Source organism: Ruditapes philippinarum, unplaced genomic scaffold (genome assembly GCF_026571515.1).
Source record: "Ruditapes philippinarum isolate M1 unplaced genomic scaffold, ASM2657151v2 ctg5078_1_1_1_1, whole genome shotgun sequence".
Taxonomy (NCBI): domain Eukaryota; kingdom Metazoa; phylum Mollusca; class Bivalvia; order Venerida; family Veneridae; genus Ruditapes; species Ruditapes philippinarum.
In genome coordinates this window covers 41,579-68,900 of record NW_026855318.1, presented here as the reverse complement: position 1 = coordinate 68,900, position 27,322 = coordinate 41,579, and the positions used below count along the sequence as shown (strand labels likewise).

Here is a 27,322-nt window from a genome sequence, read left to right as displayed (position 1 = left end):
AATTTTCATGAAAATGAACTTGAATCTTGGCGTGTTGCTTTAATAAAAAATGAAATGTTAAAAATTGTGGGACAGGCTTTAATTGGTCTACTTAGTTTTAAACTGAAACAAAGTTCGAACAATAGGTTAAAATTTTGTTAAGAAAGAAAAATAAGTAGAAATAACAAATACTCATTCTTTATAAAGCTTCAATCCAGAAAATATTACAAAAAGTTACCTCAGTGCAATAACTGATTAACTGCTTTTATATTTAAAAGCACTTGTTATGTTTCTGCTCTAAAGTGACAATTAATTTAATCCCATGGCAAAACATCCTGATTTTACATTTTTATGCTCTCCGAAAAATTTCGGGGGAGCATAAAGTCGCCGGGTTGTCCGTCCGTCTTTCAGTTCTTCCGGCATTGTACGTACGTACATCTTGAATTCTATCCGTCCCATAACTTTGTTATTTGAAGTCGGATTTTACAACTATTTCACAGAAATGATCACCACATCTATATGACGTGTTGCGCGTATCATTTGGGTTGCTTTTACACTTTGAACTTTGTCGGTGACATAACTCTGACACTACAAGAGGTAATTACCTTCCTGTGTGACAAGTGTCCAAAACCTATTCGGGGAGCATCACCCGGTTCAACCAGCTCTTGTTTTGGGTCTATATTCCATCAGGTAATTAAGTGTCTCGAACCGATTCCTCAACCCAGGTAAAGGCTACGTTCCCACATCCGGTTGGGGCCCGACGGCCATTGGTGACATGATGCAGCCGTACGGTAACGTACCGAACGGTATGCCATTCGATGGGGGTACATATCAGAACGGATTTATACATACCTCTCAGGTAAGAGAATTTTTTAAATATTTACTTTGCCGAATTTGTTAAACCTTGACTTTGCTGAATTTGTTAAACACTTACTTTGCCGAATTTGTTTAACCTTTACTTTGCTGGATTTGTTAAACCTTGACTTTGCTGAATTTGTTAAACCTTGACTTTGCTGAATTTGTTAAACCTTAACTTTGCTGAATTTGTTAAACCTTTACTTTCAATACTGTCAAATTTGTTAAACCTTTACTTTCAATACTTTGCTAAATTTGTTAAACCTTTATTTTGCCAAATTGTATGTGTTAAACCTTCACTTTGCTGAATTTGTTAAACCTTTATTTTTGCTGAATTTTTTAAACCTTAACTTTGCTGAATTTGTTAAGCCTTTACTTACAATACTTTGCTAAATTTGTTAAACCTTTAATTTGCTGAATTTGTTAAACAGTTATTTAGCTGAATTTGTTAAACCTTTAATTTGCTGAATTTGTTAAACCTTTACTTTGCTGAATTTGTTAAATCTGTACTTTGCTGAATTTGTTAAACCGTTATTTATCTGAATTCGTTAAACAATTACTTTGCTGAATTTTTTTAAACATTTACTTTGCTGCATTACAATTTGGACATTGTCAGGGCTGCTTAATGGTTAGCTCAAGTAGTAGAGTATTGGACTATGAATCAGGGGACGAGTTTGATTCCCGGCCAGTGCGGGTGACTAAAGTTTGTTGATTGATCACAAAATCCTTACTACAGCCATCTTCACTTTCTTAATGCTCTGCAGGTCACTCGTTTGGTCGTTTTGGGGCCGAATATGGGTATCGTTCCCTCATCAAAATCATATGTATTTTTTCCCCTATCTCAAAAAAAAATCCCGCTCCAAATTATAAAATAGATCAACTTAAAGTAATTTGTTTGATTTGTTAGTCTAATACTACTATTGATTTCAATGGTCGGAAAATTAAAAACTGGTAGGAAAAATAGTGTAATGAGTAAATGTGATAAAAATACCTAAAATACATGATAACATAAAATTTCGAATTTTGCCTTAAACGACCCAAAATCCCCTGCCTTAGGGTATGGGTTACCCTGTCCCAAAAGGTGTCTGTGCCTGCTCTGGCATGTACAGAAATAATATCCGTTCCTCTGGGAAGTGCTGGCACTAAGTATGATTAACTGCTTGGCAGTTGCCAGTGATGCGGAGGTGATAAATGTGCTCCGTGCTATATTAATCACAACAAGTGGATTGCGATAGTTTGTATAATTTGTAAGCATGCGTCAACTACTTTGATGGGGGTGAAATCTCTCAATCTTTGAAAGGAGTATATTATTAATGTTAAATGGGTGAACAAATGTTCAAACATTTCACGAATATATAACAATGATTAATGTGAAACCTTGTGTTAAAAACCACCTCTACTTAGGGCTATATATCATGTCAACAATCTTGATAACTAATAATATAAATGTATAAATGAGCCGCATCATGACAAAACCAACATAATGGAGTTTGTTAGAATCAGCATGGGATCTAGACAGCCTGCGCATACCGTCTCAGGTCTGAATCAGGATCCATGCTGTTCGCTTATCAGTTTCTCTACTTGTAATAGACTTGGTGCCGGAGCGAACAGCATGAATCCTGAATCAGACTGCGCGGATGCGGCAGGCTGGTCTGGATCCATGCTGGTCGCAAATCCATTATGTTGGTTTTTTTGTCATGACGCGGCTCAAATGTATAAATGTTCCATAGTAAATCATTATCAACTCTGTCAACGATTATTGTTTTCAAGAAATATTTTGATAAACAATTAATACAATTGATACTTGTTTTTTTCAATTGTTTTTAATCGATATTTAAATACTTGACAATTGTAGACAAATCCACTTTAAAACCTCGAGACTGATATTGTAACATACACTTATACAAACACTATTGTATATTTCCAAAATACCCGAATATTTTATCTTCAAAATAGTGGCCATGTACTGTAAAACCGATATTAATCAACCCATCAGAAATGTAATATATAACCAGGAAGTTAAAATACCAGCAAACTTTAATATGGAGATTTTTTTTTTAATTTATTGCTAAAATAGTATTAAACATTTAGTCAAATAATTTTGACACCCGTATTGATATCAAAGTTCAGCCAGTGCAGGTTTTTATTTTTTTTTCCTCCATATATTTTACAGCCCAAATAAAGGCTAAAAAGAAATAATTTTCCCTAGCCCAAAATAAGTATATTTCCCCCCCCCCCCCCCCAAAAAAAAAAAAATGCTGATATTTTCCCTTATAAATAGCTATAATTTCCCCTAAAAATGCCTTATTTTCCCCTAAATATGCTACCCGGTATATTGTCCCCTAAAAATGCTTTTTTTCCCCCTAAAAATGCTAATATACCTTTTCCCATAAAAATGTTATATTTTCCCCTAAAAATACTATATTCCCCCCCCCCACAATTGCTATTAATTTTTCCCTAAAATTGCTATATTTTCCCCCAAAAATGCTATATTTCCCCATCAAAATGCTATATTTTCCCCTTTACATGCTCTGTGCACAATGTCATACTTCACCAGAACCAGGAGTTAACAAAGGCAGACAGAAATGCATTACATTTTGGAAGTCACAAGCGAAATTTAGTCAAGGAGTAAATTACCCCCAAAACTTCCTCTTAACCGAGTTAAGCCCTGCAGGTCATAGCTTCATAATGCATAATGGGATTTCTGATTGACCTGCTGCCTAGAGGACCTCAGTAATAGATTTTTTTTTTTAATGCGTTTATATTAGGTCGCCGCCGGAAAGCCCATATGGGCGACCGTACACTCAAGTCGGGACATCCTAGAGCGTCCCGCCGAGATTTTTTCGTCGATTTTTTTCCAGCTGTTATTGGTGGAGGAAGACCCCAGGTGCCCCTCCTGGAATTTCAGGCACGAGCGGGAACCTGGGTAGAACCACCGACCTTCCGTAAGCCAGCTGGATGGCTTCCTCACATAGAAGATTTCAACCCTAGTGAGGATCGAACCTACAGCGGTGAGGGACCTGTGATCTCAAGTCAGCGACCTTAACCACTCAGCCACGGAGGCCCCCTTCAGTAAAAGATGATGTGGTGCCAGTTTTATATAGAGGATATTGAATGAGTGTAGGTTTAATACTAAATTTATTGAACTTGTTGAATAAAATCTTAATATGCGAGCCTCTGGCGTGCCTAATATTGTTTTATTCACAGAGTTCAATAAATATAGTATCTACTACACAAATATAATATTCTATTTATCACATATTTAAAATAAGACCGGTAAACTGTTAAAAAAGAGTCATTTTTCATTGACATGCCTATAGTGTAAGGCTAACATTAGCGGCGCGCTTTAACGCTATGTTTATATATAGCACAAATGATGTCACGTCAAAGTGTTATTACACTAATGTAATATCATTTTTAACAGAATAGCTTTATAACACTCCTGCGCTGTGGTTTATGTGATAAATTAGTGATACATAAATAACGCAATTTAAATTGTATTTTATATTTTTTCAGCTGACTGGGTCAGGAGATGGGAAAGAATATTCCAGTGCGAGGCAGAACTTTTCTGGTGATAATTTCATAGAAACGCCCCATTTACTGAACGGCTTCAAGGAGCCTGTCAATCAACAGTGGAAAACTAAACATGTAGGTTGTTAAAGCAGCACATTAATTTTCTAAGAATTCTTAGAGAACTTGACAGCTCTGTGTTTTTTTACTTTATATAACTACTACCCTAAAACAGTACTGTTCCCAATAGAAAAATAGACATTAAAATTCCCAATTTCCAATGTTTAAATTCCCAAAATGGCTGTTCAAAATTTCCACAAGGCCAAGTGATTTCTCTGAAATATCTAAATCCAACATAATCATACAAATCATCACTCAATAGTTCTACCTGAACAGTGGAAGCTGTTAGCTATCTTTATTCATGATGACTAATCTTATTTGTAGCAGAAAATATGCATAAAAAAAATTCCCAATTTAAGCCAAAATAACACATTTTTTCCCAATCAGTCTGGTACTGGCACCATTCCCAAAGTACAAAAAAAAAAAATGCTGCAGCTATATAGATACATTTTCAGTAGGCAATATGGAGCTTCCATGATCCTGATGGCATAGATTTATGCCTCCCCTCGTGGCTGAGGAGTTGCCTCTAAGGGTAACAGCATCAGAATTGCAGCCACCGTTTATCCCTGCGTGATTGTAAGAGGCGAGTAAATGGGGTTCGAATTACTGGAGTCTATGCATATCTCGTAGCTCAAGCAGGTGAGGGGGGTTTTGACCCCTGGTGTTGCTTTGAAGTTTGTTACACCAGAGGTGAGCCTGTATCATCTTTCCTTGTTTCAGGGTCATATGACATATACTGTGTTGATGTGTCGTAAAACCAATTAAAACAAAATCTAAATTTGTCAGTTTTTGATGAAAAAAAAAAAACCCTGAAAAAAAAACTTAATGGCCCATTATGCCTCAGAAATGCTTTTTGATTTCATTTCTCCAAAGCCTTTCAATATTTGAGCCGCGTCATGACAAAACCAACATAATGGCTTTGCGACCAGCATGGATCCGCGCAGTCTGATCAGGATCCATGCTGTTCGCTATCGGTTTCTCTACTTGTTATACAGTTTGTATGCGAACAGCATGGATCCTGATCAGACTGCGCGGATGCGCAGGCTGGTCTGGATCCATGCTGGTCGCAAAGCCATTATGTTGGTTTTGTCTTGACACGGCTCATTTATGTACTTTTATAGTTGGCTTATTGAGTCTGTATTATTGTTTACAGAAAAGCATTGGAAGTTTTTCCTCCAGCTTTTGAAAAAGTTGTGAATTTACCTTTCAAGTAATGACTACTGGGAATTGAATTAAAGAAATAAAAAATGATTACAACAGTTGGTGAATACTTTTCTATATATATTTTAGAAATCAGAAGCTAACCGTGATGGAACCATGAAAATATGCTACAAGAGTTCATCTGTTCAAACAGGTATTTTTATCTTCTAATATTTTTTGCGATATCATGAGCCGCGTCATGACAAAACCAACATAGTGCATTTACAACCAGCATGGATCCAGACCAGCCTGCGCATCCACTCAAGTCTGATCAGGATCCATGCTGTTCGCTTAAAAACCCTATAACAAGTAGAGAAACTGATAGCGAACAGCATGGATCCTGATCAGACTGCACGGATGTGCAGGCTGGTCTGGATCCATGCTGGTCGCAAACCCATTATGTTAATTTTGTCATGACGTGGCTCAATTAAAATGTCACTTTAAAGATGTACTATGCTCAAATTTGGTAAAAAAAAATATTGATTATTTAAACACTGTCTCTTTGTATAGGATAAAATTTATAAGTACGCAGCCACGCAACCAATTTAATTTTGTAAATACGTACTAATAAGTTTTAACCAGCTAAGTGTTTTTATGCCCCCGCCATGTAATGGCCGGGGCATATAGTGTTACCCTGTTCCGTCCTTCCGTCCTTCCGTCCTTCCGTCATTCCGTCCTTCCGTCATTCTGTCATTCCGTCATCATCAGTTTCCGTTCATTATCTTAGTAACGGTTGCACATATTCAACTCAAATTTGACATATGGATATGTCATGAGAAAATACAGGTCAAGTTTGAATTTGGTCATGGTTCGATGATTTTTGGCAGAGTTATGCCCCTTTTACTTTGAAAATAATATGAAATTTTCAGTTTCCGTTCATTATCTACCCAACGGTACAACACATTCAAATCAAATTTGACATATGGATATGTCATGAGAAAATACAGGTCAAGTTTGAATTTGGTCATGGTTCGATGATTTTTGGCAGAGTTATGCCCCTTTTACTTTGAAAATAATATGAAATTTTCAGTTTCCGTTCATTATCTCCCCAACGGTACAACACATTCAACTCAAATTTGACATATGGATATGTCATGAGAAAATACAGGTCAAGTTTGAATTTGGTCATGGTTCGATGATTTTTGGCAGAGTTATGCCCCTTTTACTTTGAAAATAATATGAAATTTTCAGTTTCCGTTCATTATCTCCCCAACGGTACAACACATTCAACTCAAATTTGACATATGGATATGTCATGAGAAAATACAGGTCAAGTTTGAATTTGGTCATGGTTCGATGATTTTTGGCAGAGTTATGCCCCTTTTACTTTGAAAATAATATGAAATTTTCAGTTTCCGTTCATTATCTCCCCAACGGTACAACACATTCAAATCAAATTTGACATATGGATATGTCATGAGAAAATACAGGTCAAGTTTGAATTTGGTCATGGTTTGATGATTTTTGGCAGAGTTATGCTCCTTTTACTTTGAAAATAATATGAAATTTACAGTTTCTGTTCATTATCTACCCAACAGTGTTACATATTCAACTCAAATTTGATATATGGATATGTCAAAGGAATGGGCAGGTCAAGTTGGAATTTGGTCATGGTTCGATGATTTTTTGGCAGAGTTATGTCCCTTTCACTTTGAAAATAATATAGATACATCTTAGGAATAAGCAGTTTAAGTTTGAATTTGGTCATGGTTCAATGATTTTGGACAAACTTATCTTTCTTGAATATTGGAAAAAATTTGAACTTTCAGTTTCAGCACTCATACTTTTGTGGAAATTTATGTAGCCATTATTTTGGCTACAAATATGAAATATGCTATTTTCAAAAGGTTAAGACTGAATAATTTCAGTGCCTTGAACATTGTATGAAAATGGTTTGTGTAAACGTTGAAAAGTTTTAAGGGCTTTGAACTTAAAATGAAAACAATAATTTGTGCAAACAAATTTGGAACTAAATATTATAACATCTGAAATTTTGGCTGCATGCGGGGGCATCCGTGGCATGATGACACATTTCTAGTTCAATTAAATTTTATAAACAGTCGATTTACTAGTTTTATTGATTTACCAAAGTAAACGTGTTACAATTCATTTGAAAAACTTCTATCCTATTGGACAAAAAATAATTTCAAACACTAAGTAAGTATAAAGTAAACATGTTTTGACTTCACACAAAGTAGATACGTATTGTTTAAAATTCTGTGAACTGTAGGTGTGAATAGAGAGTGTCATTTAAAACGGGCAGTTTTTTTAAGAAAACATTAACTTTTATTGACCAGTAACGCAGCTTCCCATACATAGTTTATTCCTTTTTTTATTCAAATTAGACATATTCAGTAAAAATTTAATAGATTTCAATAATTTTCTGTGATAAAAGTATTTTAATCAAAGCTGAGCATAGTGTATCTTTAAGAATTCTTAGAGAACTTGATAGCTTGGTATATCTTAAAGAAATTCTAGAGAACTTGACAGCTATATAGATAAATTTCAGTAGGCTACCTGGGGCTACCATGATCCTATTTCCCCTTGTTTCCCCCCCCCCCCCCCCAACATTTTCTTTAGTACACTTTATTAATTCCATTATTAATTCCATAAGTGAAAAATACAAATACCAAGAGTTGATCCAACAATTTTTAAAGCCCTATTTTATTAAAAAACAAAACAAATTGATTTATGTTATGTTCTATTGGTTAGCTTCATTTTCGAGTGAAATATAAAAAAATTTCCAAAAAAAATGGACTTAGAAAAACAAAGATATTTGCATCTGAATGTTGACCTACAAATGATAGAGTGATAATCAGTTTATGAATAGCACAAAATCGGTTTTAAGTAAAAGCTAAAAATAGTGTCCGCTGTAAATACAAGTAGCGTTATGAATTTTTTTAATTGAGATTTAGTAAAAATGCATATGAAAAGTGTGGTAAGTTCTCGTTAGTAATTTAGAGAATTTTTGTTTTTCTAACAGTTAATCATGAGAGAGGTACCGCACAAGTTTATGCAATCAATAGTACAAATATAAATAAACATTTGAGCCGCGCCATGACAAAACCAACATAGTGCATTTGCAACCAGCATGGATCCAGACCAGTATGAGCATCTGCACAGTGTTCACTTGCAAACCCTATTACAAGTAAAGAAACTGATTGCAAATAGCATGGATCCTGATCAGACTGTGCAGATGTGCAGACTGGTCTGGATCCATGCTGGTTGCAAACGCACTATGTTGGTTTTGTCATGGCGCCCCGTGGCTCAAATTTTGTATGCACACCTAATTATAGATAGACTTGGGTTTTTGGAATTTTGGAAAGACGATGTGAAAGTCACGTCTTTAAACAAAAAATTTAAAAAATCAAAGTTAAAAAAAAATATTATATAAATTAATTTTTGCGTAACTTTAATAATGGTTCAAATAAAAATAATTATTTATTAACGCTTCACACGCTTTATTTATCTGACATTATTTCTTGATATGTACTTTTTAATGGATGCAGAAGCATAATAATTATGTAAAAAAAGGCTAGACAAAAACAAAATATGTTCATAAATTAATTAAATGTGAAATTAATATATAGATGATATTTAACTGTCGTGCCTAAGGCTAGTTTCTGTCATAAAAAAAAGTACAAGCTCTTCAGCAAGTAAGGATTATAAAGTAGAAATTTAAACTACATGTGTTGTGTAATATTTCATAATTTAAAAGTGGAGATCTTTTTCCTTTACATTATACAGGATTTTATCAGGGTATAAAGTAGTTTTGCATAGGTTTATTTTTCTACAAGGTAAAATATATTCTCATCTTAGTACAGAAACGGCTTAACTCCTTATATGATTTAATACGAGTTAACCCGTTATTGCACAAAGATTATAATGTATTCCCAAATTTTAACTTTTATTTCTGTTAACTTGTGATAAATACTTGGCCGGCATTAATATTATTTTTGAAAATTTTTCAAAATTGGGAAATGAAAGCAAAATTAAATCCTTCGGGGAAATCTATGATTTGACGGTATTATTATATTTTTTGCAGATTTAAAAGCAAAATTAAATCCTTTGAGAAAATCAATGATTTGACGGTATTATTGTATTTTTTGCAGATTTAAAAGCAAAATTAAATCCTTCGGAAAAATCAATGATTGGTATTTTTTCTTCTCAGATTTTCCGGAGCACATCGCCAGCGCAACATTAGAAGAATCACCAAACACCCTGTATAATAATGGTCAAGTGGCTTATAAAGACCATCATAAACCTGGCAGCAGACGGTCACGTCATTCATCGAACAGGAGCGCGTCTGACATTGACACTGAGGACGGTATGTTACTAGGACGTAACACCGTCTCCAACGGTACCAATCCGTCGACCGGGTTCACTGAAGGTATCTGTGTAGCTAGCCTGGCTGTATCTGATAACCAATTTAGTCACATGACCAATAACTCTGGTTCGTTATCTACTGCTTATACTGTGTATTCTGGTGCCACAGGGTTCAAAGGTCACGGTCACAATGAAAGTTCGAGTACTATGCATGGTACGGTAAATTCGGTGCCTTATTTAAATGATAGTGGTGTAGAGCCTACGTTTAGGCGGTCTTATGCAAGTATTGCTCAAACAAACCCTAGTCAGACTCATAAACAAAACTTGGTTGTCGCGGCAACCGATCAAGGTGAACAGGCCATCTGTGATAATAGTGTTACTATAAGTAGAACTACGTCCGCGAAAAAGTATGTGAAAGAGAGTAGTAGGTCGGCATCTAGGATTGGCAATGTGAACGTTAATGTCGCGGAAATTATGCAGGATTTGGAAAGGGCAGATAAAAAACTTGAAGACTCAGCATTTAATTCGGAAAACGCATATCAAAAACAACATGGTGAGAGTGAAACGGGACCTGTCAAGTTTCTGTATAGCGCTGCCGTCAAAGAATTGCCAAAGGCAGAAAATCATATCTCAAATGTGTCAACAATTAGTCAGGTATCACAGAGAAGTTCAAAGGTCAATGAACATAAAGGTCATTTGACCAATTCTCATTGTGTCCATTTGGGAAATGAACGAAAATCGGGAGAGACTGAAATTAAAAGTCATCATGGTGTCCATCAAAAGTCACAGTTAAAAGGTCATCCGCAGGTTAATGTGAGTGGACAGTTCAAAGGTCAAAACTTTTTCAGTGATAGCAATAAATCAGATATTGACCTTGATAGGAAAGGTCATTCCCTAAGTGATAATAATAACAACAATCAGGGTGACGGGGAAGGGAAGAAGAAAAAGCGTCGCCGGCGGCGACGGAAGAAGAAAACAGGGGAGGTAACTGCTGAAAATGAGGAAACTGTTGGTGCTTCAGAGGAGATAACCCTTCATTTTGAAGACGAGGAGGAGTTTCCGGATTTGTCCGGTTGTGGCGGTGGGTGCCATCCCGCAATTTCTAGTCAGTTTCCTGCGGCCACTATGTCATACAGTGATATCATCAATAATGCTGTAAGTAGTTCATTTATAATTGGTTTATACAGAATTTATTTTAGTTCGATTGTGTAGGAAGCTATAAGCTTATAGACACACTTTCGAATCCGTTCCTGGAACCAACCAGTACTGAACAATGAGTGTAAAGTTTCTTGCTCAAGGAAACAATGACTTGCCCCTGACGGGGTTTGAACCCATGCGGCAAGTGATCATGAGATTACTAGTCCGATGTGTTAACCACTCGGCCATGCCGCCACATTCATCATTTATAATTATGATATAGCCTAAAAAAAAAATGTTATTAACAATGTGAGATCGTACTTGTATGTAATTTACTCAATATGTACAGTAGAACTTCTATGTATGAAACCTGTAATGCCTTAAAGTACCGTAGAACTTCTATGTGTTCAACTTCTATAAGTAGATTTTCTTGATGTGTCGAATTTGTAATTAATCATTGCAAAAAGTAGAACTTATATTTGTCCAAGTAAATTTTCTTGATGTGACTTACTACTAATGACACATTATATACAGTCAAAACTTCTATGTGTTGAACTTAGATTAATAAAAGTTAATTTTCTCGATCTGTATTCAAGTAAAATGAAAGTCTTGATTTTTTTCCCCATTATATTCTTTATAATTTAATTTACCAATATATGAGTTAAATTTTTATGTGTTGATATTTTCGATGCGTGGAAGTTTTTACTTGGTCCGTAAGGAATAATTTGAGAACATTTTACCATAACGAAGTCTCTGTCCCATCGATTTGACACTTTTGATCTCGAGATACTTTTCGCACCTTTCCTAGCAGCGAATATAATTGCAGATCAACGACCGTGTGTTCTAACTGCTTTATATGCGTTCCTGTGTGTAAGAATATACTATATTTTATCATTCAAATTTACGTAGTTGTATTTGAAAAATAAATAGTATGAATAAGTTTCCTTTAAGGACTTCCCTGACCAGGTGTCACATGATAATCACAAGGAATATATTTATAATAATCTGGTTTAGTTTTGCCCTTTCCTTTTATTTGCCCATTGCTTTCGTTACGCCTTTAGTAACTTGCTTGTCAAAGTCAACGGCTTGAAAATTTGTCATTTAATCCCGGTTTTGCATCAGTCCCTCTGACTTACCGGAGTTATACTGACTGTTTCTCATGTCCTTAAAGTCATTTTGACAATAATTTGTCACCTTAGTGCAATAACTGATTAACTGCTGTTTACTTTAGAAGGACTTAAACTGTTATTGCACCAAGGTGATACCTAATTAATATGAATTTTCATTTAACAATTATTGTGACAAAAAAATTTTTTTTGACTTTATTATAATATATAAATTATATGGGGCTCTTTTTTGGCCCTAAAACTGCGTAAAAAAATTACTTAGATTTGTCATATTACAAATATAGATTGAAAATTCCACTCATTAGCTTGTAACTACAATTTAAGAGAACTTGATAAAGGACGATCAGTAGAAAAAATGTAGCCTGCACATTGGATTTACTTTAGCAAATCGTCCGGGACAAGTGGCTCTGAAAATATTTTTTGACAAAAAAAAAAAAAAAAATTAAGAAAGGAATGCAAAATGTCAACCATGACATGTCACTATGTTAAATTTTAAATACATATATATTACAGTTTGTCAACAAAATATGTTTAAACTACTTCGTAACATGTTAAGATAGTCAATTTTAACACTTGTGACCGAAATGACCTGTGGCAGTTTATGTAACTAACAAGTTAAATACAATAATTTGTGGTTAAAATACTGTGACAGGTATTTTAATTTGTCAAGTCAGAAAATGTATGTCAGTGGGTGTTTTTTTTTTAATGCCCCTCAAATTGGGAAGGCAATTATATGAGCTGCGTCACGACAAAACCAACATAGCGGGTTTGCGACTAGCATGGATCCAGACCAGCCTGCGCATCCGCACAGTCTGATCAGGATCCATGCTGTTCGCTATCAGTTTCTCTACTTGTTATAGGGTTTGTAAGTGAGGGTTTGTCAGCGAACAGCATGGATCCTGTCAGACTGCGCGGATGAGCAGGCTGGTCTGGATCCATGTTGGTCGCAAACGCACTATGTTGGTTTTGTCGTGACACGGCTCATATATGATTTGTAGCGTCCATCTGTCCTGTAATCCTTCCGTCCGTCTCTGTTCATACTTTCTTTGTTTCATAGCTTTGTCATTTGTTAATGGATTTTAAAATAATTTGGTATAGAATGTAAAGCCATTTAGGGCAATATGTCATGCACAAGATAAAGGTCTTAAGCTCAAAGGTCAAGGTCACACTCTTGACTTCAAAGGAACATTTTACTACAAATGCTCTGATGGACGTGTCTGAGACCAGTGATTCTGATATTCATGGATGGATTTGAAAATTATAATGAGTATATGAGCCATGTCACGACAAAACCAAAATAATGGGTTAAAGCGACCAGCATGGATCCAGACCAGCCTGCGCATCCGCACAGTCTGATCAGGATCCATGCTGTTCGCTATCAGTTTCTCTACTTGTTATAGGGTTTGTAAGCGAACAGCATGGATGCTGATCAGACTGCGCGGATGAGCAGGCTGGTCTGGATCCATGTTGGTTGCAAACCCATTATGTTGGTTTTGTCGTTTCGGGGCTCATATGTGTTGGACAAAATGATGATGTGTCAAGCACGTGCATCAGGTCCCTACCTAAAGTTCTACTTATTGCGATCATGCTATATATGTGTATTGTATTTATATTTTCAGAATAATGTGCAATCTACAAAAACCATATCTCCAGACGAGCAATTTTCTCCGGACACTGCAGGTAAATCTTTAAACCAGTCTTTGTCTCAATTGAGAAAGAAAATTTTCAAAGCAGTCACGGTACCAGTTTATGTTATGATGCCATTGGCACAACTATAAACCAGTCTCCTTTAAAATACCATAGCTAAAACTATAAACCGGTCTATGTAACTGCCATAATTATGTAAACCTGTAAAGCAGTCTAAGCATGTTAAACTATTAAACCAGTCTCTTTACAAAAATACCATAGGTAAGACCATCGGCAAGGTAAAGACATCTAATTCATTTCTTTAAATTGATTTGTATAATTATGATCATGTATTAAAAGTGTAGAATAAGGGAAGAAAAGTGGTATTTGTCTATTTTTGTGATCATGATTTCTGCAAGCATCTAGAGGTACTGATTTAACACTGTATTGAGTTTAATCCAATGAAAACCAGTCTGTGAAATTAGGGTTTAAAAATTGTTGTCATTCAGGCAACCAATTCAAGAAAATCTGGTTGTCCGAAGTAAAAACTGGTTGCCCGAAGATTTTCATCAGAACATCTCCAAGCCATTAATGATCAAATCTGCAAACTTATCTTCAGTGAGAAACAGTCATAAATGTAGGCAAACTAATTGTATTTGATATCTTGAATTTTATCCCTATTCGTTAAGATTTTGATGAATATTTTTTGCAAATTTTTACTTGTTCATCGGGCAAGTAAACTTTTAAAAATTGGTTGTCCGGACCAAAAACTGGTTGTCTCGGGCAATAGGACAACTGATAATTTCGTAGACTGCTTGCCCCAAGCTTCCAGTTAATGACGTTCTTGTAATTTATTTTATTTAGGTACGTCTTCAGTGAACGTTCTTGTAATTTATTTTATTTAGGTACGTCTTCAGTGAAGGAGAGTCGAAGTTCACGAAAGCGACGGAAAAGACGAGAGGTTGCAAACAAGGCTGCCGACGCAGAAATGGCTGAAATAAACCTTGAGCAACACATGCTGGAGTTGAAGATGAAGCAAAAGTTGCCACTTGCGGCAAAGAAATCGGTCTCGCCAGTACGGAATGCTCCGTCACAGGGAGTGTGGAAGGTAATATAAATATTAAAGCTAGTGAAAGATTGTTGGCTTTAAATCTCAGGCCCCCACTGTTGTTGGGTTCGAATACGGCCAGGATTGTTCTATGTGAGGAGGATTATTATCCAGCTAGCTTACTAAACATTGGTGGTCATAGCCGGAATTCGGCTGGTGTCTGAAATAATTAAGTTACATAGTATATCTCTTGCGTATCAGACAGGATAAGAAATCCACAAATTTACGACCCAACGAAATTGCCTTTTGCCGGATTAAAATGATTTCACAGTATTGCTTTGTGATCTACCTGTATATTGTTGTTTGTGATCTACCTGTATATTGTGGGCGACAACCTTCTAGTTAGATCTCTATATTTTATAGTTACGCATTATTTTTCAGCTTACCCCATCTAGTCCCGCCTCCCAGTCGTCCTCCACTGGGAAGAAGGTTTCCTTGTTGTTGCCAGGTACCGTGGCAACGGAGCCATCCCATAATTCCAGCCCACACCAGCCAAATACCTCTGCTGTCCGACAGCCAGGTTTGTATACTTTGTTTTTCTATGAAACTTTAGGGTTGGGGTACAGGTTTTGGGGGGGGGAGGGGCTAACACCTTGCCTAAGTAATCTTATGTGCAATTATTATTAGAAAATGGAGTGCTCATGTGATCAACCAGGCGTCGCCCTTTGGACTCACTCTTTGATAAGTAGCGTGGTATTATAATAAATTTGAAACAATGTGGCAATATGGGAATATTTGCCCTCGCAAATTACTTCAAAGTGTCGATTTCACAAAAGTTTGGCTGAGCAAATATTACTAAATTTAGGGTACATAGCTGATATTATCACATCAATTTTACTGGAGTACATAAAATTTTTAATGACAAGGGGCTCTTTAAATTTTTTTTTTTCTTTTCACTGAAACCTTGTTACTTGTGTTTTTGGTTTTCAGGTATTTTGAAGACTTCTCAGGCCACGCCCCCAGCACAACAGTCTTCTGCTGCTCAAAGTGGTAAAAAATCTAAACAGCCAATAACCTACGACTTTGGTGCCTTAATTGATGCGCTCGAGGTAAGGCATAGGAAAAAAATATGTTTGTTTTGGTAACATCTCCTAAAAAATGATGTGTCAGTAGGGGGGGCTTTTTTTTAGTGGGTAAGGTATGATTCAGCATCGATTCCATTACACCCAGACCTGGTTGGTAAAATTATTGATTTTTTTTTTTTTTGTAAAGTCTGTAAAAATTTGTGTGTATGAGTTTGTTAACCCTCGCCACTGGAAAGAGACCATATGGTTGAGTAGTCTGTAAAAAGTTGCGGTGCAGGGGAAAAATTAAGCTGACAGGTCGGGTTACCAGAAACAAACTTAATTTTTTTTTTAGGCCTAATGTATGTTTTGTTATTTGTACATTTTCATTTTAACTTTTGCTGGCCATGCAATTGGCACATTTTCCATAAGTATTTCTAATATTTATAAAAAAAATTATGCACGCTTTTTTTTATGGAATTTTTTTTTCTTTCACAGTCGAAGAAGGAGCAGACACCTCCACCCAAGAAAGATGCGAAGTCGGTTGTTGCTAAAAAAGATGAATTAAAATCGGTAAGTATTCTAAAGTTTACTAGAGGAAATTGTATGAAAATAGGTTTAATACTGAATTTATTTAAAGGCTCATTATGCCTGTTTTTGCTAAAAAAGATGAATTAAAATCAATAAGTATTATTTTCTACAGTTTACTAGAGGAAAATGAATGAAAATAGGTTCAATACTGAATTTATTTAAAGGCCCATTATGCCTCAGAATTGCTTTTCATTCTTATTTCTCAAAAACTGTTTATTTTTCTTGTCTTGTTACAGTCTCCCATAACATGCTCATTAACTATAAACATTAAAGCATCATAACAGTGAAAACACTCTTATTTTCAAAGATTTTAGAGTTTGTTATTCAATAATTTTATTTTGTAAATTTCATTTGGGAAAAAATTTCCAGTGGATTGGGAAAATTATATACTATTTTTAGTTGGGAATATGACTGAATATAAAATAAGCCGAAAAAATCCCTGTTATATATGAACTCTCTTTTACTTCTTTTGCTCTAATGGCAATTGTATAATCATAGTGAGTATTTTGTATGGAAGTCACAATACTACTTTGTTTACATTTCGCTATCTTTACAACACATTACCCCATGTTCAACGCTACTTTCTTCAATTGTTAAACATCTAACATGCTCTAAATCCATTATGAAAACATATTTAAACGCATGTTTGTCAGTTCTAAAGAATTGAAAAAATTTCTGAGGCATCATGTGCCTTTAAACCATGTAAACCAGAAATAATAATAACTTAGCTAGAGAAATCTTGTTAAAAAAATTATCAACTAACCGGAAATAAAGAACTCCTTTTGTCTATTTTAAACTCCTTTTGTCTATTTTTAACTCCTTTAGTTTATTTTAAACTCCTTTTGTCTATCTTTAACTCCTTTAGTTAATTTTTCTCTCCTTTTGTCTATTTTTACAGCTTAATGCCTTAGATTCCAGTGCACCAGCCATAAAGAGAGGTAAAGAAAGAGAGACGCCAAAAATAAAGAAACCCAGTCCACTGAAGAAGGTAAGATGTCTTGCCCTCATTTGTAGTCCTTATTAGCTCACCTGTCACAAAGTGACAGGGTGAGCTTTTGTGATCGCTTTTCGTCCGGCGTCCGTCCGTAAACTTTTACTTTAAATGACAACTCCTCATAAACCACTAGGCCAATTTCATCCAAACTTCACAGGAGTGTTCTTTTGGTGGTCACCTTTAAAAATTGTTCAAAGAATTTAATTCTATGCAGAACTCTGGTTGCCATGGCAACCGAAAGAAAAAACTTAAAATATCTTCTTTATAAAAACCCAAAGAGGTAGAGCTTAGATATTTGGCATGAAACATCTTCTAGTCAGTGTCTACCAAGTTTGTTCAAATATAAGCCCTGGGGTCAAAATTGGCCCCGCTCCAGGGGGTCATTGATTTTCCCTATATGCATATAGTAAAACCTTAAAAAATTTCTTCTTTTAAAAAACCCAAAGAGGTAGAGCTTAGATATTTGGCATGAAACATCTTCTTGTCAGTGTCTACCAAGCTTGTTCAATTAAAAGCCCTGGGGTCAAAATTGGCCCTGCCCCAGGGGGTCATTGATTTTCCCTATATGCATATTGTAAAACCTTAAAAATCTTCTTTCAAAGAACTCAAAGAGCTAGAGCTAAGATATTTAGCATGAAACATGTTCTAATGGGTGTCTACCCAGTTTGTTCAAATAAAAGCCCTGGGGTCAAAATTGGCCCCGCCCCAGGGGGTCATTGATTTACCCTATATGCATATAGTAAAACTTAAAAAATCTTCTTTTAAAAAACCCAGAGAGCTAGAGCTTAGCTATTAAGCATGAAACCTCTTCTAGGGGGTGTCTAACAAGTTTGTTCAAATAAAAGCCCTTGGGTCAAAATTGGCCCCGCCCCAGGTGGTCATTGCTTTTCCTTTTATATATATAGTTAAAACATAAAAAATCTTCTTTTAAAAAATCTTAAGAGCTAGAGCTAAGATATTTAGCATGAAACATCTTCTAATGGGTGTCTACCATTTTTGTTAAATTAAGGGCCCTGGGGTTAAAAAATTGGCCCTCCCCGGGATCATTTATTTTCCTTTTATGTATATAGTAAAAACTTAAAAAATGTTCTGTTAAAAAGCCCAAAGAGCTAGAGTTTAGATATTAAACATGAATTATCTTCTAGTGAGTGTTTACCAAGTTTGTTCAAATAAAAGCCCTGGGGACAAAATTGGCCCGCACAGAGGGGGGGGGGGGGTCATTGTTTTTCACTATATGTGTATAGTAAAAACTTAAAAATTTTCTTAGAGCTAGAGCTTAGATATTTATCATGAAACATTTTCAAATGGGGATCTACCAAGTTTGTTCAAATAAAAGCCCCTGGGTTAAAATTAGCCCCGCCCCGGGGGCCTTTATACAGGTGAGCGATTTCAGGGCCATCATGGCCCTCTTGTTTATAGCCCTCATTTGAAGCCCTCATTTGTAACTCTCTTTGGCGGCACACATTTTTAGCCCTCATTTATAACCCTCATTTTAGTGTGATTTAAGTTCATAAGATCATTTTAATATTTTTGTCATTAATTTGCCTGAGTATCCCTTTAAAGGGACGCCACTGAGGTTTTTTGACATGATGGGAATGAAAATATTTTTCCAGATAAATGTACCATTTGATGGAGGTTTAGACAACTAATCTTTGTACAAAATTTCAAATCATTTGGCACTTCGTTTTTCCAGAATAATTGTTCTGATTGTAAAAAAATTACCCAAAATGAAAAACGTTCAAACGCTTTACACTCAAATCAGGCTGAGAAAAGCACAAAAATATGATTTTCAATTTATTTCAAAGTATATTTCTTGACTATATTTGCATATATTTCTGTTGAAAGTGCCCCAGCTCATTCATGTAAGAAATTCAAATGTTGTGTTTTTAGGCTTTTAAACCTCAGTGGAGTCCCTTTAACTTTACACTATAATTACAGGTTATTTTAAAGGAAAGGGAGGAAAAGAAGAGACTGAGATTGCTGGATGAGGATGAAGTGGCTTCTGGGTAAATAAATACATTATGTTACCTTTTTTCTGATTGGTTGACTTTGCACTTAAGAAATCTAAACTTTGACATGATTGGACAATTTTAAAAGGAAATCAGTAAGGTGCAATAATTATTGCATTGGTCAATTTTGAAAGAAATATTTATGTTGTCGGTAATTGAAGTAAGTTGTTAGAATTATAAGTTTGGAGTGGGTCTCTGGTCCAGTTGATAATTTACCTGGACTAGTAATCCAGGGGTTCAAGGTCCTGTTTGTATTCTGCCACTTAAGGTACTAACGGCCTTTCTGATCGGTTGACTTTGCACTTACGAAATTTAAATTCTTATTTGATTCGACAATTTTAAAAGTAAGGTGCGATTGGATTGGTCAATTTTGAATATATGTATCTTGTCTTTAATTGCTTTTATGATGAGACCACAGAAACCGAGTTGAATAAAGTTATATTGTGAAAGGCTCTGTCGAGCCCTAACATTATTTTATTCAACAAGTTCAATAAATTTAGTATTGAACTTACATGAATGTAATATTCTTTTATATCACATATACTGAAAATAAAGACTGGTTGACATGGTTGAAGTGAAAAAGAAATATTTTTAATTGATGCTCCTATAGTATAATGTTAACATTTAGCACATCTAAACGCTATGTTTGTATAATGCAAATGACATCACGTCAAAATATATGCACGACCGAGTAATTTACGGAGTCGTAAAAGCGGCAAGGGTATGTGATGAAAATGGAAATCTTTTCTTTGAGAAGAAATAATGTTGGTGTAATATAAGTTTAATTATAAGTGTAATGATAAGTTTATTGCTCTATAGAGGTAAAATATAGAGGAAATATTTACTTTGGGAAGAAATAAAGAGGTAATTTCTTAACAGAGGGTAAACTTAAGGATGTTAATTTAAGTTTTGGTTAATGATGGGCAGGTGATTTAAAGTTATGACATTCAATGTGGCTGTAATTGATATGTTTAGTGAAATGTTTCGTAATGTCATAATTATCAAATGTCAATAAATTAGGGCTGGGAACGAATAAGGAATTTGATGTTCGAATATTCGTTTTCCATATTCGAATATATTCGAATATTCGTTTTTACAACATTTGTTCCAATATTTCTCTTTGACGTATACGTATCCGAAATTGATTGCGTCGAATACTATACTACTTTAATATGCTTGGAATAATCGACGATTAAAAATACCTATATTACTACGTAAAAGTTTTTTATTTTATATATTGTAAATCGACATAAATGTTTACTTTTGAAATAAATTCATAATTTGATTGCCTTTTGTTCAGTTAATCCGACTGCTGATCATTTGTCTTATTAACGGGAGGTAATTCACGTGACTTGATTGACAGTAATATTCATGAATCACCGTAGCCTCTTAGCCCCAAAAACACATAATTTATATTGAAACTTAATTTGAATTTAATATATCTTTTATTTATTTATTATTTTAGATAAGGTTTAAAATATTCTTCAGATAAATTTTGCTATAACGCAGTAAATATCACACGCAGTCTAGTTTCTTCGGAATAAATATATTTTGACGGAATATAGACACTGACCATGCTTTCATAAAGTACCGATTAATACGTGTCGAGTTTTTCGTCTTCACAAAATTTAAGACAATTACTGATTAATCGGAAAGATTATTGCACAGAAAACAATAAATAAGATAATTAAAATCGGAAATTTACATTATATTCTGTTAAACAGGTAAATTGCAAACTGTGAAACGGGTGCCCTTTTGATCAACTAGACCCCAAAGTTTTCACAGTTAATTGGCGATAATCGTTGACACGCGTCATACAAACGTGTGAACACCTGGTCAAGTAAAGGTCAATGGTTTAATTTACGATCTTAATTGAAATTTGAAAGTAATAACAAAAAAAAACACTCTTTTTTTTTCGAATATTCGTATTCGTTTTTCAATGTTCGAATATTCGGTAGTGTTTCGAATATTCGAATATAATTCCCGGCCCTACAATAAATGAAAGCCTGTGCGATACAAGCGAATCATGTTGTTCAGTAACTAGCAGCTGCCACTTTCAATCACTTCACCTTTTCCTTCGGAGTTTATATTCATTAACTGGAACCTTTTTTTACGAAAATTGGAAGTAGACTGGTGTGATAATTTATTGATCTGATATTCCTTTGGTATATATGTGAAGTAATAATTATGTATTCGGTAAATGTGACTACATGACAAGGAACCCTTCTAAGGGGGAGGGGGGAAGGCCTACAATAATACCCGACATCAACATACACAAATTATTCCAAATTATCTGTGCAGCATTTAACTCATTTATGCAATATTCCACATATCTGTGCTGCATTTAACACATTTTTGCAATATTCCACATACCTGTGCATAATGTTACACTTTATGCCACATTTGATGTACCTGTGCAACATGTAACACATTTATGCAACATTTAATGTATCTGTGCATTATGTAACACATTTATGCTACATTTGATGTATCTGTGCAACATTTAACACATTTTACGCAACATTTAAACACATTAGTTAGACATTCCTCTTTGCATCTTGGCATGATGTAAATTTTATTTATTAATGCGTGCAAATTTACAGAAAAATGAATTTGTTGGTGCAACAGTGTTGCATTAATAGACCGCGCAATTGCACAATTTGCGCATATTTCTTGCAGATCGTGCATTTTAATGAAGACAGTGCGCACCAAGTAGCGCATAAGTTGATCTTTTCATCTTAATTCAGTAATCGTTTGTCATATCTTGAATGTTTCTGCCAAGTTTGTTTTGGTTAGTGGTTATGACTAAAATACATACTAAATCCAGTGAAGCACCCGGGTCCCCGTGGGGCACCCGGGTCATCTTATATGTGTGTATTGACCCGCGCACTTTACTAATATACGTCAATACTTTTTCTATTTCCTTTGATAAGCAGAAGAGTGCTTTCAAAAATACCTAAACATAAATTATTTTTAGTACGTCAAGTTGTTAGGTAAATGCATTTCCCCCCACATTTTTTCAAATCCCCCACTTTTTTCAGTTGAGTGGGGCGTCAATCCCCTCATAATTTTGAAATTCAAGATTCAGCAATTTTGTCATGGTTGGTCGTGCCTTAAAGGAATTAAAGCTGCACGCCTCCAGATGAGCCCACATATTTCAAGAAAAAACTTGAGAAAAATGCACTGAAATTTTTAGAAAAGAAAGAAATATTCAAGATTCAAATATTTTAGCATATTTTGACCTCTTTTTTGGTAATTTATGTGAACTTTAAAGTGCCATTTGCAATGTGTAAATTATTCACTGTGTTTACCTCACAATGTTTTTTCTTTAAAATACATTTTCAAAATTTTCACGAAAAATTTACGTGCAGTTTTAAAGCTGGATAAGGTGTAAAAATACTCAGGAGAGAAAAAATGTGTAAGTTCAATCCAGGATATAACGATAATGGTTCAACGCTGATTTGTTATGATTATAATGCTAAAAAGGTAGAGCATTAGATGATTAATCCAGGGGGTCAACAATTCCATCATCGAGAATTGCGAAATTTTGCTGTGACAGTTGATCGCGGAAATTGAGTATTTTGTCTCCGAAATGATTATGTCAAGTTTTAAGAAATAGGAGTGTAGTGCCTGGTGAAACCTTATGTGATATGCATGGTAAATTATTCTTACTTGGCAAAGTGCCGAGCTTAAAGCATAATAATACGTTGTAACTAGGATGTATAAAAATTTTATCAATATCCATATTTGGCATGGTCAATATCAAAAAATCTAATTTGACACAGTTTCTGAGCTTTGTTATTGTTTGTGGAAGTTTGATTCTTGCATAGCAGACTGGCGTTTCCGTGAGTTTTACCCATGCCGGAAATTTCATCTGGCATGGGGGGTGCCAGATGAGTCGCGTGCCAAACAACAACGTCATTTTAGCGCACTTTATGAATGAACCGCGTTAAAATGACGTCGTTTTAGAAGGGAAATATGTGCTTAGGATGACGTCATTTCGCCGTTGTTATTTAAGTTGTAAGTTCATACGCTATTGTAAGAAAATAGTTATGGATGAAATGACTTTAATTTCCATGAACATATATCATATTGAGGTAAACCATTTTAAATATGAAATAATATGGCAGAATATGCAAGAAAAAATATCTGACATATGTTTGCGGTTCGGATCGGAATATCCGTCCCTCGGGAACCCGCCCATGGGCGGTAACTCGGCAAGCCTCGTTACCGCCCAATGGGCGGGTCCCCTCGGGACGGATATTCCGGTCCGAACCGCAACATATGACAGATATTATTATTTTGGCACATTTGCCAGATTTTAAATATGCATATGATAATATTATTTATTCATGTATATACAAATTTTTCTTCATTTTTTTTTTTTTTTACTTGGACTATTTTTTTACTTGGACTATTTTCAATATCATGACTCATTTATACCATTTTTCAGACTTGGCATGATGCCCCCCGCATTTCCTAATTCACCCATAAGGTACTTACTAACAAGTCTTTGCTGTGTTTATGTGTGTGTTTGTATCTTAAAATGACTTGTTGCTATTTATAGCTTTTGATGTCTATTTATAGCTTTTGATATCTTAAAATGACTTGTGTTGCTATTTATAGCTTTTGATGTCTATTTATAGCTTTTGATTTCTATTTATAGCTTTAGATGTCTATTTATAGCTTTAGAAGTCTATTTATAGCTTTGTTGAAGATATTTTTGTATACTGCACATTATCTGATAAAGAAGGTCTATATGTTATTCTTTTTTTTAATATTTCTATTTTAATTTTTATCAATTGAGATCTAGTTATATGTGGGGTAGTGAATAAAAGTTGATCATATAACAAAATAAATAGATTTTAATGTTTATAAATTTTAGAAAGGTGTGGTGGTATAAGAATCATTTACTGACTCCTACATCTTTAACTGGAAGGATATTGTTTTAAGAAACTTTTTTTTTTCTCAGAAGTTGAAAAAGTTTGATTTTTTTTGACAGCTATTGGTAATATTTGAATTGAAATTAGGGGAAAAAACCCTAGATTATTTAGCATATTGGACAAATACAAAATTGGAAACTTGACAAGTCCATCTTAATAATTCTACAGGTTTAATGGGTAAAAGTAAAATTAAATTGTTCTTTCATCGTAAAAAAAACCTGGAGCAAGACACAATATTTAATTATTGTGGATAATTGATGAGTGTAGCTTTTTTCTTAAGGAAAAGCTCTATATGACTGTGGTGTATATGAACAGTGATAATATAAATTATTATACAGGGCACTCGTTTGGTTGTTTTGGGGCCGAATATGGGTACTGTTCCCCTCTCAAAATCATATGTATTTTTCCCCTATCTCAGAAAAATATCCCCTCCAAAGTCTAAAATAGAGATCAACTTAAAAAAATTTATTTGATTTGTTAGTCTAATACTAGCTATTGATTTCAACGGTAGGAAAATTACAAACTATTGAAACCAATGGTAGGAAACAGTGTAATGAGTAAATGTGATAAAAAAATACACTAAATACATAATATAAAATTTAAAACAACGCAAAATTCCCCTTCCTTAGGGTATGGGTACCTGTCCCCAAAAGGTGTCTTATATAGTGCACTGTTATATTTTATGTTCTTTGTCTCCTTCATAAATTGAGCCGCGTCACAACAAAACCAACATAGTGCATTTGCGACCAGCATGGATCCAGACCAGCCTGCGCATCCGCGCAGTCTGATCAGGATCCATGCTGTTCTCTATCAGTTTCTCTATTTGTTATAGGGTTTGTAAGCGAACAACATGGATCCTGATCAGACTGCGCAGGCTGCGCGGATGCGCAGGCTGGTCTGGATCCATGCTGGTCGCAAACCCATTATGTTGGTTTTGTCGTGACGCGGCTCAATTAAAGATAAGAATATCAAGCTTGATAATTTTCTACGGCTTAGAGAAAGCCAATTCTTAAGAAACCAGAATTATTTCATAATTTCTTGATGCTTATAAGAGAGCAGTAGTGGCTTCCATATTTATGATATTACTGTAGTGGCTTTTCATATTTAATTTTAAGATGTTACTGTATATAGTGGCTTTTCATACTTGCTCATACTATTTTTTTGAAAAATAATGTAAAGAAATAGAGGATATTGAATGAGTGTAGTTTAATACTAAATCATATTATGCGAGCCTCTGGTGAGCATAATATTGTTTTACTCAACGAGTTTAATAAATTTAGTATTGAATCTACATGAATATAATATTCTATTAATCACATATATAATAATTATGAGTACAGTAAACTGATAAAATGAGTAATTTTTCAATGACACACCTATAGGGTAACGCTAACATTAGCTCGCTTTTACGCTATGTTTCTATATTATGAGGGCAAATGACGTCTCGTTAAAGTGTCATTACACTAGTGTAATATTGTTTTTATTAAATGGCTATATTACACTCCTGTGCCGCTGTTTATTTGATAAATATTGTTTAATACTTATGTGCTTTTCCATATTTTGCTGTGTTCTATGGAAGATCAAATTTGTAATGTTTACAATAAATCAATGATACAGAATATTGTATGTTATTGTAGTAGCCTATTACACTTGCTATATATTTATGGAAGATCAAACTTGTAATGTTTATTTGGAGTATCTAAATTTAAATAAAACAGTGCCATATTACTGTAACAGCTTTTAATAATTATTTGCTTTATCTATGGAAGATAAAAATTGTGATATTTGTAATGCATATTTAATAAAGAACATTTATGATTTAATAATACTTATAATTGTGGCTTCTTTTTCTAATAAAGAATTATTGTATATTTACAGTGATGGCTTTCCATAATTAATATTCTATGGAAGATTCAAATTGTAATATTTTTATTCCCATACTTTAGGTGGGTGGGGAGGTTTAGATTTTTCTCTTGACATTCCCACTGTCAGGCTGACCATCTGTTGATAGTCAAAACAGTGGAACCTCCTCCGTGGTTGTGGGGTTAGATTCGATGACTTCTAACCCAGTTACCTCTCTGGCGTTGGTTCAATCCCCGGGAGATGCTTTGGTAGTTTAGCGCGGAGGAAGGTAGTCTAGTACTGGTGTAACTCTCCAGGAACAATGGTTAGGAAACTACCCGCTTATATGACTGAAATACTGTTGGGAAAAGGCGTAAAATTAAACAAACAAACAATCAAAACAGTAGAATTTGAGGGAATTGGACACATTTCTCATTCATGGATATATTTTATATTACTATTAAATTTTAAAGGCAATGAAAAGTTTAAAGCAAGAAAAAACTTTGCATAAAGACTCTGTTTGGCAAAGTAGCTTTGTAGGTTATACTGGAAGAGATTTTGAATTTTACCCATACAATTTTTCTGCTTTTTGATTCAAGATAGGGAGTTAAAATTTGGATTTGTTTATACTAGAAGCTAAGCTAGCGTAGATGCAAACAGAAGTTTGATAGTTGTTTTTTGGTTACTTAATATAATATACAAAAGGGAAACAAAGGTTTGTCTCCATTAGTGAACTGCAGTGTAGCCTAAGGACATATTTTCTGCATCGTTTTTGCATCTTAATCTCAGTATTAAGACCTACTATAAAAAATTTTTGTACAATATTTTGTGTGGTTTTTGTAATTTTTGTTTGATTGTTGTTTTATAATTATGCTTGAAATTTTGCTTTGCAGTGTCAGTTATTGTGTATATACATGTTTTATCATCTGTTATAATACTGATTTTATAGTT

At 34.6% G+C, this 27,322-nt stretch overlaps 1 protein-coding gene across 1 annotated transcript in view; it reads left to right on the top strand.

Annotated features, from left to right (window-relative positions):
• The window catches only part of LOC132742921 (uncharacterized), a 56,074-nt gene that overhangs the window by 16,054 nt on the left and 12,698 nt on the right, over nucleotides 1-27,322 (top strand). The window contains exons 4-15 of the mRNA XM_060731428.1: nucleotides 705-838; nucleotides 4,351-4,482; nucleotides 5,755-5,818; nucleotides 9,836-11,145; nucleotides 13,874-13,934; nucleotides 14,786-14,988; nucleotides 15,370-15,508; nucleotides 15,919-16,037; nucleotides 16,491-16,565; nucleotides 17,482-17,571; nucleotides 19,516-19,583; nucleotides 24,040-24,081. Of these exons, the coding sequence (XP_060587411.1) occupies nucleotides 705-838; nucleotides 4,351-4,482; nucleotides 5,755-5,818; nucleotides 9,836-11,145; nucleotides 13,874-13,934; nucleotides 14,786-14,988; nucleotides 15,370-15,508; nucleotides 15,919-16,037; nucleotides 16,491-16,565; nucleotides 17,482-17,571; nucleotides 19,516-19,583; nucleotides 24,040-24,081 (2,437 nt within the window). The remainder of the gene's footprint in view (nucleotides 1-704; nucleotides 839-4,350; nucleotides 4,483-5,754; nucleotides 5,819-9,835; nucleotides 11,146-13,873; nucleotides 13,935-14,785; nucleotides 14,989-15,369; nucleotides 15,509-15,918; nucleotides 16,038-16,490; nucleotides 16,566-17,481; nucleotides 17,572-19,515; nucleotides 19,584-24,039; nucleotides 24,082-27,322) is intronic.